Source organism: Caloenas nicobarica, chromosome 6 (genome assembly GCF_036013445.1).
Source record: "Caloenas nicobarica isolate bCalNic1 chromosome 6, bCalNic1.hap1, whole genome shotgun sequence".
NCBI classification, from domain to species: domain Eukaryota; kingdom Metazoa; phylum Chordata; class Aves; order Columbiformes; family Columbidae; genus Caloenas; species Caloenas nicobarica.
This window is the reverse complement of record NC_088250.1, coordinates 11,152,391-11,164,819: the sequence shown is the minus strand read 5'-3', so window position 1 is coordinate 11,164,819 and position 12,429 is coordinate 11,152,391. Positions and strand designations below refer to the sequence as shown.

Genomic DNA, 12,429 nt, shown 5'->3' with positions numbered 1-12,429 from the left:
GAGAGTTTTTTCTGGTGTATTTGTATTTAACGTGATTTTCTGCAAACATTTCAGGAAGCTCCTGTAGTGGCAAGAGCAGCCCTGTTCCTCGAGTGTGCACGCTTCGTTCACCGCTGCAATCGCGGCAACTGGCCTGAGTGGATGAAGGGCCACCATGTGAACATTACTAAGAAAGGCCTGTCCCGTGGGCGTTCTCCTATTGTGGGCAACAAAAGGAACCAGAAGCTGCAGTGGAATGCAGCTAAGCTCTTCTACCAGTGGGGAGATGTAAGTATTTCTTTCTTTTCTACTTACATTAAAAAATGTACCAAAAGGTAGTTGGATCCTGTGGAGAATTTCAGTTCCAGTAAAATGGGGACTCATAAGCCTCCCTTCTAACTTGCACTTCACAGCCTGCCAGGATCAGCTCTTCTCCTAGTGGAAATGGACTTTTTTAGGACCTAATGGTGTCCCTCCTTCCGCTCCTCCCATCCCTCTGAGGATCCATTTGGTCCACTCTCCTCTTTCCAGCACTTGTCACATGTGAATGCCTAAAAAAGAGTAAGAGCAGGGTGTGTGATACTGCTTGCTTTTTTCTAGCTTCCCCACATTTTTAGCCCAGGGCTGCTTGAGCTAGATGTGGTGCTGTATATTTAGTAAGGGATTTCTCTTTGATGTACTTGTTCAGTCTCTCTTTGCGCACCCATACAAACTGTTAGCTCTCATCAGTCTTTGGCTGGGCTACTATATGTCATCTAAAGAACGGTCTCTGTTTTGAGCTTGGCTTCTTCATGTTTTATTTGATCATGACCTCTTACCCCATACATGAGCTAGGCAATTACCCTGTCTGGCCTTGTCAGCGCTGCTTGCAATTTCTTTAGAAGCCTACCAGGTTATACCTGCTGAAGGTATGACGCTTATTGCAAATCACTTTCCACAACTCAAAACAGGGGGAGAAGTTCCTTTGACCTCTGTGGTGCCTGTTACATTTGTCTACCTGGAAGTGAGCTTTGTGCTTATCACCTCTTTTTACAAAACCAGAGATTTTTACACCAATCATCATGATCCAGGAGAAAAAAAAAAACAAACAACAAAAAACAAAACACAAACAAAACCAACCAACCAACAACAACAACAAAACACCGCCCAAAAATGAAAAAAAACCCCAACAACAAACAACAAAAAAACCCTCAAACCAACCAACAAACAACAACAATAACAACAACAAAAAATAAAACACCAACCAACTAACCAAAACCAAACCAACCAACCAACCGAAAAAAACCAAAAACCAAAATCCAAGGCTCAGGGCAATTTGAAAACCATGTATTCTGCAGTCCCAGGGTACTTACATAAGCCATGCTAAAAAAGCCTTGCTGACCTGTATTCTACTAAGTTAAACCAAGGCACACTTCTCAGTGGAGCACACTGTAGAGAACCTTGAGCTACTGCTGACCATGTCAGTATATTCCCACCGCAAAACACAGCTCAGGGGGAGAACCCAGTTTGAGTTTGAGGAGCCAAGGTAATAAGATTTGTCTCTTGGCAGCTCTCTTCCTTCCATTTCTGAAGCTAATTCAAGGAATGCTACCTGGGCACCCAGCTCTCTGTTATGTCTCAAACACAGGAGGCTATCTTAATAACAGCACAGATAACAAAGTCCTTTGAAAAAGTAGTCTAATCCCTTTGAGGAATTCTTCCAAGTGGAGAACATACAATTACATCGTCCTTGTATTTTTGCATGTATTGCTGACAGTCAGGACTATACATCTGTTTGGAGACTCTATGCCTCTAGACATTCCTTTTCTTCAGATACTGACAAAATGGGAGCAAGCAAGTCAGTAACCATTAGAAGTCAGATTCCCCATCAGCTGCCATTTTTAGACCTGGAAAAAGTCCAGGAAGGTTTTATTTTAGAAATGTTAAAGTACCACCATATGATGCAAAGTCACAAGAAAGGAGCTAGGGAAATCTGATGGCAAGCAACTTAGCATCATTCTTTTCCTCTTAACTTTAATGGCATCATAAGGCATATCTGGATGCATTCTCCATGCTAGGAGTAGCATGTGTTTGTTAACCGCCTAGGAACATCCCAGAAGGGAAAAGCATTACTTTTACTTTACTGTAAGGCAGGAGAAGATTTGGAGAGTAGTCTTTACTGTGCAAATTTCTTCTCTTTTTACTGCAAGGTGTCCTGCCATCTGTGGATATTTCTATTTCTTCACACTGGAGGCTAGGACACTATAGTGACCCACAGTATCACTGGCCCCCAAACAGACTCATGCTTTAGGATTGGTCTGTACCTAGTACTGCTGAGGGGCAGTCCCTTTACATCCTTTATGTTGAATGCTGGGCAAGGCTGCTCCTCTGGCACTGCTTTTACCTCCCAGAAGCTATTTCAGATGAAGATGGCTGCAAGCATAAGTGGCAGCCACCAGCCAAGCCTGTAGGGCTGGGACCCTGCAGGCTGTGCTCCTCAGATGGCTGCTTTTGCTTGCCCTGACCAGGTTCCAACCAGATAGGCTAAACCGTGAGGACAAACAGCTTTCTGTTACTGTAGTAGTGGTACCTGCTGCAGAACATGCTTCTGTTTCTGTGTGTTAACATGCCCATTTCACCACGGGCAATACCAGCATGAAGGGTGGAATGGCTGTGCGCTCATACAGCTCCTAAGGAGCTCCAGTACCAAGAAGATGGGATACCTCCCCAGCCCAGCTCTGCCTCCATGCTACCAGATCCAACACTCCAGCACACCATCCTTGCTGCTCTAGAAGGAAGACCCTTGGATAAAGAGAAAAGAATGTATTAGTCTCTGAATGCACTGAGGCCTTGTTCTGGTTTGGGTTTTTTTTCCTTGCAGGAAGTAAGGCTGGAAATTTGTATGGATCCTTGCTTGTCTGTCATTGCTCACTCATTATGATATACAGTGCTATTGTTAAAGTTTAGTGAGACCAAGAATGAATATACAACCTTTTTTTCCCACCCAACTCCTTTAATTCAGCCTCCATAACAGCCATCAGAGGATAATGGTGGTAAACCCTTTCCACAGGAGGTGGGATTTGGACTACTGGTAACAGTGATGAGCCTATTGAATCATTCAATATCACTCGTTATGCTGTCTTTTTAAATAATACAATGTTAAATCTATCCTGATCAAGTTAGTCTCTCACTTCCTTTGGCTTCTTCTGTTAAGAGGCATTTTGTTTTGAAGTGTAGCATGCTCTCCATTGGCTAGAAAAACCAAGGATAATTCATGCAGATAATACAAGTTAGGAATTCAGTGCTCATTAGTTAGGATGCTGTGGGATTACGTATGATTACTTTAGCATTAGGGTGGACAACACGAAATAAATAATATATGATAAATTACTGCTTTGTGGAGAGGCAAGCAGAACATTTCTTCCTTTAAATGCCTGAAACATGAAAGGGGAAAAATTGTGAGAGATCTAGAGTTTATTTAGCAGTGTGCAGGCTCACAGATAGCTGAGACTGGCAACTATTTCTGTCACCTCGCAAACCACAGCAACACCACCTTATTCTCTTCATGTAGCGGAGTCATTGTTGCTGGATTTCACAGCAGCTACTTAGTACCAGGGAAGAAGAGCCATACTAATACCTGTTTGTGACTATTTCTGCTTTGCTTCAGCTGAGCCAGGAAAATTATGTAGTGCTGGCATGACCATCGGTGCTGACTTGCAGAAGATTCAGAAATCCTCTGTAGTCTCTTTCTCTGAAATGATCCCAAAATCAAGGAGGCCAAATGGCAAGTGCTGATGAAAACTCAGTAACTAAACACATTTCCTCCCTTGCAAAGTGATGATATCACAGGATTAAGTTTTATATACTTCTCTGTGTTCTTTCACCTATCTGCAGCAAAGAAAAGGAAGAAAAGCCTTAAGAAGTGTCCTAGCAGGAAAGCATTCTTCTTGCTAACATACCCTCATCTATAGCTTTGCTGACATTACCATGAGGGCTGTTTACATCCTGATAATGATGCTGGCAAACAGCCACAAATAAATGATAAATGCCTTTCTGGAGAATGTAACAGTATGCAGTGGAAATCTCTCTGTGTCCTCTACATGGATCCCCTCCACACCATTACACATGCACAGTTTTCATATGCATTTTGTCAGCTCATTTTTGGAAAGTACATCAGACAGTCTCTCTTTTAAAGATGGAAGCAGGCCTTCCCGTGGGCATTCAGCAGTTTTGTGGAGGAAACAGGGACTGTTACTGGATTCCTAAGTCACAGTATAGTTTCTTAAACAGACTTTAAATTCCTAAACAATTTCTTTAATATTCTTGGTATTCTCAGACTTAGCAAAAATCTGGCACGCGTGTGTCAAGGGGAGAAAGAGAAGTGGAAGAAATTAATACAAAATAATGGCTTTAATCTCCTCCTGTCTATCATGTACTGCTTTGGGGATTTTTTTGTTGTTGTTATTTGACCAAATATGCACAGATTTTTCATCCTGCAATTCGACAGTGTTTGCAAATTTTGGTTGGAAAAAAGGGGGAAATAAATTATGGGTTTTGCGGCAATTAATCTTCTATCACCCCTTTATCTACTTTGCTGCATTTTGCAGAGCATAAGACCAAAGCCAGGACACTCTGTTCTGGCTGGAACACCTCCACAGCCTGCCTGGGGCAGAGCCCTTGACCACTGGTGAGCTGGGCTGAAATTCTCACCTCCTTGTGCTTTCTCTTTCTCACTGTCTGCAGGCAATCGGCGTCCGCCTCAACGAGCTGTGCCATGCTGAGAGCGAGAGCCCTGCCAACCTGCTGGGCCTCATCTATGATGAGGAGACCAAGAGGCGCCTGAGAAAGGAGGATGAGGAAGAAGACTTTTTAGATGACAGTAAGGAGACTCCCTTTACTACAAGAACCCCCGCTTGTAAGAACCTCTGCTTTAGGAGCACTTAATTTTTCTTCTTTTCTCATCCTCTTGCCACCCAGCTGTATTGCCCAGTCCCTCACCTTCACCCCAGCTTCCTCCCCTGTTCTTTCCATGCCTAGATGTACAACATGACAGATGGGTAGCAGCACTGATGAGAGACTTTGAAGGAAAAGGGGGGGGAACCAAGCAGTGAGTTGCAATTTCTGTATGCTGGCAACTGCAATTATAAGCAGGTTAATAACTTATTTATTGAGTCTTGCTGTCACCTGAGTACCAAAAGTGGTTCAGACTTCCATTCTTCCTAGTTATTTCTGCCCAAATATTTGTGTAAGATCAGCTGCTTTTCTGTTTTTAACATTGATGAGTCGTCTCCTCACCTGATGTGAATTGGCACAGCTCTACCAAAGGCTTTTAAAAATCCTGACTTCAGTATATTTGCCTGATTCTCAGGCAGAAATACAGCACAATGGTATAAAAACTGTCATGAAAAATCTGTATAACAACAAGATGATTAAACCACACACATTTGTGCCTGTGTGTACATAAGTGTGTGAGGGGGTGACAAATCACTGATTCTGAAAGTCTAGGTAGGCATGCAAATCGTAACAAACCCTGTGAATCAAAACAAATTAAGTCAAAACACATACTGTTGTAGGGGCAGGTGAAGGTGGTAACAAACATTATATCCTCTCCAGACACCATTTGTATATACATGTGTGCTGTGATGTACTGGTTCCTGTGTACATGTACTGTTGTTCACCATCGGATGTAGTGTACTAGCACTGTTTATGTATCTTCTGGTTTCTTTTTCTGCGGTTCTGGGTTTGTTCTTATTGCTGCATAAAGGCCAACTTTGGAGTAGAGAGGAGTAGGTGGGAGCAGTGAAATGGCATTTGTGGGAAACCATCTCAAGAGAAGGTATTGGCCTGAAGCTAGACCTTCTCATGTGCCACTATGTGGTATGGCAGCGCTAGCTGGATAGTTTACTGGCCCTTTAGGAGATAATATCAAAAGTAGGAGGGGGATACACCCAAAATTCTCCCTTTCCTGTAGCAAGAATGAACGACTCCATTCCCATGACTGAGTGACAGAATAGGCTTTCTTGTCCCTGTTCAACCACTGGTATCAGGCATTCGAGGGGATGTGGAGCTGCTTTAAAAGGGTGGCCTAAGACAAGCAGAGGGAACAGGTCGCAGTCTAGAAAGCCGTTCAAAAGCTCGAGTACTCTCCTGAAAGCCAGGGTCTGCAAATAACTGATGTGCCTTCTTGCTGAAGGCAGAGACTTTCAAAAGCTGCCCTGTATGCTGTAGGGAGTAGACTGAGGAGCATAAAATATGCAGTTGGATATTCTGTTACACTGTACATCTCATCTGTATTTGATAGTTCAGATTGTTTTAGTCCCTACAAACTCCATAGTTTGTTACTGGTAACATGTACAGAGGAATTAGCAAGCATCGCAGAATTAATCTGGTTTTATATGATCCCTGCAGTGTCCTCTCACTTTTTGGTTTGGACAGTTTCTTTACAAAATGCAAATAGATCATACATGCAGGAAAGCAAGTGAAAACACAAATCTCTCTGAAATGCAGATCAATGATAATATCAGGCATTATTAAAAAATGGGTGTGATTAATTGTTGTCACAACGGATTTTTTTATTTACTATTTTGCTGTCCGTTATCCTAAATAGTATTTTTCAAATTGATCAGGCACTGAAGAATCCTTCATACTTTTCAAGCTTTGCATGTCATTAGATGGGTTACAACATGTAGGGCTTTCGAAAGCTGATTGTTTAGACTCAGTTGAGACAAAACTTCAAGTTTCCCCCTTTGTTTTAGATTGAGCATTTGAATATATAATTTTATTGAGCAGATTGATTTTTTTTTTTTCCTTGATTATCTCCAAATAGCACTTGGATTCTTTGCACAAATAAAGAAGCCTGACTTCAAAGGAGGCTGTCTTTTCCAGTTATCAGGCTTGTAATTAAAGCAGGCACAGTACCACTTTGCTGACTAGTCATGACTCCATGTATTTTGAGAAATTCCCTATATTTGAAAGCAGCTCGTTTTTAGAACTGGAGAAGATTCGGCTGAATGCAAAACTGTAAAGGGGAAGAAGGGTATCTATTATGATACTTAACCTGTATTAACTTTAAAAGGAGTGTATACAAAATGCTACAAGATCATGTTAGTTTACTAGGTACTTCACCATCTATATGCTCTAGTACACTGTAGCGTTATTTCAGTATAATTTAATAGACGCTATAGTGTGTGGGTACTATTGCACGTGCTGGTAAATACATAGATTGATATTTGTTTGGCAATGTTCCTTTTAGTGTAGGAAAAGTAGCATACATAGAAGTGTGGGTTTCCCTCTTTCTAGTACAGCTTGCATTGTGCACCATATGTGGAAATGTCCATCACCTCTTGGTTCCAGATTTTGTATAATTTCCTTGCTCACCACAGAAATATTTTTTCTAGGCACTGTGAATCCTACCAAATGTTGTTGTCCTTTTGCACTGAAAATGGCAGCCTGTCAGCTTCTCCTGGAGATAACCACTTTCCTTCGGGAGACCTTTCCCTACATGCCCAGGCCACGTACTGAGCCTCTTGTGGTAAGTGGACAATGCACATTGGAGAGGGAGCTGTGCCCATAGAAGTCGTTGGGCACTGGGCCTGGGTTGATTAAGAAGATAAGATCGTGAAGCACAACATGTACGGGAAGTTCAAAGAAGTTTCAAAATAGAGAAAAGGGCAGCAGATGGATTGAGAAACTGGATGTGGAGAACCTGAGAGGTGTTGGAAATGGACTGCAGGAGGTGACAGCTCACATGCTATCTAGCTGATTCGGAGAGTTAGTTGACAGACAACTGAACAGGGCAGTTAGGAGAAAGGAAGAGGATGGTTTACAGAGAATTTGATGGAACTTCAAAGTTGCAGATTTTTGGTTTGGGTTAGATAACAGAATTGAAGAGACTAGGGGAAGAAAGGAAAGAAACAACGAAAGAGAGAAACCTCCATGAGACTGAGAGAGACACAGGCAAATCCTGGCATGAATAGTAAGCTAAATGACTGATTAAGCAACAACTAATTTTGTGAATAGCAGAACCCATGAAACCTGATTTCTAGTGGTTCATTCTTGTGTAGATTTTCTTATGTCTAATAATGCGATTTAACGTTGCCTTTAGCATGTTGTTTCAGAAAATACCCAGGCACTCGGTTATCTTCTGTCAAATTGGGTTGAAGGTGACAATCAGCTTCAGAGGTCATTAGCATGGAATGAGATGAGAATTGAATGGCAGACATGCAGTTTCAACTTTTAAGCCTAATATATTTAGGAAATCAGCATAAAATTATAAAGAAAGAACGAGAGTCTAAGTTTCCAAGTGAACATGATGGATTTAGCCCTACTATTCTGGTTTTTGTTAATGACAGACTTAGATCAAATTTTGCTGATGACATATGTGCTTGACAGGCTGATTTGTCTGGGTGTTATTGTAATTAGGTTCTAAAATTCATTTCAAAGGCTGTAGATAACCTATGTTTAAGTGTCTCATTCCCCAGGTATGCAAGAATGGCAATTTTGAAAAATAGGGATAAATTCAGCAGAAGTCTTCCTAAATGCTGTTGATATTTTTACCGTGTAATAAATGACTGCATCCAAAAGCAGAATAATACCATGGTTTAGAATTAATCTCAGTAAAGTAGTTAGGCTTGGAACTAAGAACATGTCGGGTAATGAAGGTCAACAAAAATGCATGCTTTTGTGCCAGATAGAAATGCAACTGATTAATAGCTTTTCAGACTTGTATAAGGGAGAGAAGGAGGAATTATTCTGTGATGCATAGGCAGAAGAAACCTTAAGGTCACATTATATTAGAGAAAATGGCCATAGAGTGCTTTTAACTTTGTATGGGGGAAGGGGAAGCCAACAACACTCCAGATTAAAATATTGTCTCTGTATTTGTGGAGTAATGCTTCCTTTCCAAAAGAATCAGGTACATAATGTTATGATCCACAAAGCTGAAATTCCAGTAGAGCAAAACTCACTTCTGCTGGTGTTTGTAGGCATACGTGTTGCATAAATAATGACCGCAGACTTGGCAGCCTTGAAGAACTGAAGCATTTGCAATTGAACTAGTTGTGGCGAACCAGTTTAACTACCCACAGTCCATCCAGATTTGCCAGGCTGAGGGCACAAGCACCCATACCTGTGTTTGAGTGAGGCAGGCAGTCCTAACTGAAGTTTCCACCAAAGGCTTTTACTGAAGCTGGTGGAGTAAATACAGAGTCACCTTGCAAATGGCTAAGAGTGATGGATACATTCTCTTGGAGCCTTCTGCTGCCACAGGAGAGGCAGAGAACTGGAATTTGTCATTCGCTGTCCTGGAAAGTCATTCATTTTAGCTTAGCAGTTGCTGAAGATAGAGTCAGTCTAACTGTGTGCTAAGAGGATGTATTTCAATCTGTCAGTTAATTCGTGGGGGCAGCAATTTCCAGTGTAAGCATGTTGACGAACACATGGAAGTAGTAATGTGTTTGAACACTCCAGGGAGGGGAACTTTGACCATGCCCTAGGAATATACCTGTGTTGTTGTCATGGCTCCCATTATGCATGCTACTTTATGAAGCCTCTGTAATTCAGACAGATTCGGTCGCAGATTTTTATCCTGAAATGCTTTAGCCTTTGTTTCATACTAGAAGATACTACAAACCATTACTTTAAGAACCCACCTTTTTATATCCCAGTTTTTGTTATTGAGCAAAGTCAAAATATTTCCCTAATGGCAATCAACTGTTAGCTTTTCTGACAACCATTCATGATAATTTTCCCTAGAGATGCAAAGCTGACTGCAAATGGTTTGGGACCTTCAGCTGGTGTTAGATAGGCTAGTTAACCCATTTCAGCAGAGCTCAGTCTAAAACATATTTTTGAGAAGACTATTTTTTTTTCCCCCCTCTCTGTTTCCCAAATGAACTCTTACAGTAGTGAACTTTGTCACTACGCAAGTAGCTCCCAGTAACTTCTAAAGGAGTTTTGTATGCAAATTCCAGTATGAGGTCTCTTGATCCTACAGAATTTTATCCAGAGTAACTATTTTGGATAATTTCAGAGATGTTATCGTTCACATTCATCAGCCATTTACTCACAGCAAGGAACTTTGTGTCATCTTAGATTTCAGCTTGTTACATTTTGGGTGGGGAGAACTCAAAGATAATGACATCAATACCCAGTCTGAAGGCACAAATAGTGTTCTTGAAGAGTCCAGCATTTGCCAGTGTGGGAGGTCACAGTCTTTCTTTAACTTTTTCTAGCTGTGGTTAGAGAAAGAACTTTCGCTTTTTGGCCTAAATTGGTAGCCTGTAGGTGGCACAAACAGTGCCATTTCTGTTACTAGAAGAAAATGAAGGTGCAGAGTAGCCTCTTTCTTGTGTAATGCAGTTTATTTTCCAGAATTTAAGTGCAGCCAGCGTATCTGTTACTCCCTTTTTTCCACTGTGTCCTTTCAGCCTGATCTGCACCCAGACAGCTTGCTCCGTGCCATGCTTTCATGGCTGCTGTGCTGTCAGCTGGCTTTGTCTCAGCCGTTCTGCCTCTGGTGAGAACAGTGGCAATGCATTCCCTAATCAACCACAGGGAGCCCTTTGGAGTAGACACCTAACCATCCAGCCAGCGCCTTGGGCAACAGCCACCTTTTATTGCCGCCTGTCCATTTAGGGACCATTTATGTGTTTCCCCCTCATGAGCCTGCAGACAGGGTGCCAGTTCACTCAGCAGTGTTAACCAGAAATGTATGTTAACACCCATTCACTCTTTCATCCTGGTGGTGCCTACTGTGTGGCTCAGCGTGCTGCAAGCCCTAAAAGGAGTTGAATTAGAAAGTGCCAGGGTAGATGGAGAACTCCGTGATAGAAAAAAATTTCCATCTGAAGCTTATGTGGTTGCAGGGAAAAGCATGGGGGCTCATACTGCTTGTATGTCTGTGTGGTCTGTATTCTGCTACAGGATCTGGAGAGCTGCAGGCTGCGTCTGGACCCTGAGATGGACCGGCACAGGTATGAAAGAAAGATCAGCTTTGCTGGGGTTTTGGATGAAAATGAAGATTCAAAGGATTCCCTGCACAGCAGCAGCCACACCCTCAAATCTGAGGCTGGCTTCGAGGAGAAAAAAGGTTTGTCAGCAGAATAAGGCTTTTGTATTCTCAGGGCTTGTGAAGTGGCGCTTGATTTTATGTTTTCATTTGCACAGACTGTGTTAAAAAGCAGGCAGCCATGGAGTCATGTGGCTTTGAATCATTTCTGAGACGCTTCTGGCCTTCAGGGTTCAATATAAAACATGTGAGAAGCAAAGATGTTAAATTTTATAAAACACTGCTATGACTGAAACCGATAGAGAGCATTGCAAGATTTCTAAAAAGGAAGATGGTTTGTTTGAAACTCTTTCTCAGTGGGATGCTGAGAGAAGCATCACTATTTGATTCACTTTAAAAATAAAGATCAAAAGTGTTCGTTTGGTTTTTACTTTGATTACAATTTTTCATTTCGGGAAAACCACAGATAGGAGGGAAGACCGGGATCTCTCTGTGAAAATCTGTACTGGTTTGGAAGTCATGGCATCTCAAAAAATTAGTGATTGATCACTTGAATTCTTTGCTATCACATAAAAACACACACCTATGTGGCTTTTGATGGCTAGCAGATTAATGTTACCAACATACTGTATACTGTACAAGCAAACTTCAAGCTCACTGTGTTTGCTGAGAACAGCAGATTGTTTCCATTTTTGAGCCATCTCATGCAAAACTCACATACTATCTGATGGTACAAGTGTTGCAATACAATATACAGTCATCGTGCGTATTTGCAATTAGAGGCTAATCTGCCAGACAGTTACCTGTAAATGAATCTCCCTCTAACAAGTTTTCTAGAACTGTTTTGATTCTGTCTCGTTAATAACCATATAAAGGTGCAGATGTTTGAATGATAACTTTGGTAATTGTTTGAAAAGGATAGATGTTTGATGATTGTTTGAAAAGGATGGAGTCTGTGGCTGGTTATCCTCTAGGAACTGTAATGTGTATTAATGATTCAGAGGAGCTTTTATTGACTTCACGGGGCTTTGGATAAATTTTGCATTCTCTTCAGCTGTGACCCTGCCACAATTCCTGGAGAAAATACTAGAACTGTTTCCAAAATTTGCATGCTGTAAAACTGCCTCCAAAATTGTGTGTCGGGTGGGACAGTTACTCCTGTGAAGACAGCTAGGTATCCACCTAAGAAAGATGAGCTATATAAATTAATTCTCAACCTTGTGTTTTGTACCCTTGGCATATTAGCAGCCCACAGAAGCACATGGTCTCATGGTCTGTCTGATAGTCTAAGATTAGTGGAAAAGTATCTCTCTAACTATTTAGATGAGGAAAAGCTTGGGTTTGGGGTGGGTTTTTTGGAAGATATTTATGATGCTTGAAACCACCTTTCAGCCTCTCAGGCAGCAGTCTCATCCACTGGGATGTTACCTGAGTGGGAGAATGTGTACAAGCAGGCAATCTTG

The 12,429-nt window shown here is 41.6% G+C and overlaps 1 protein-coding gene across 3 annotated transcripts in view; it reads left to right on the top strand.

Annotated features, from left to right (window-relative positions):
• Positions 1 to 12,429, top strand: part of UNC80 (unc-80 homolog, NALCN channel complex subunit) — a 127,270-nt gene that overhangs the window by 50,465 nt on the left and 64,376 nt on the right. For all 3 annotated transcript variants that reach the window (XM_065637635.1, XM_065637633.1, XM_065637634.1), the window contains exons 23-26: positions 55 to 267; positions 4,702 to 4,837; positions 7,356 to 7,489; positions 10,882 to 11,047. In XM_065637635.1, the coding sequence (XP_065493707.1) occupies positions 55 to 267; positions 4,702 to 4,837; positions 7,356 to 7,489; positions 10,882 to 11,047 (649 nt within the window). The remainder of the gene's footprint in view (positions 1 to 54; positions 268 to 4,701; positions 4,838 to 7,355; positions 7,490 to 10,881; positions 11,048 to 12,429) is intronic.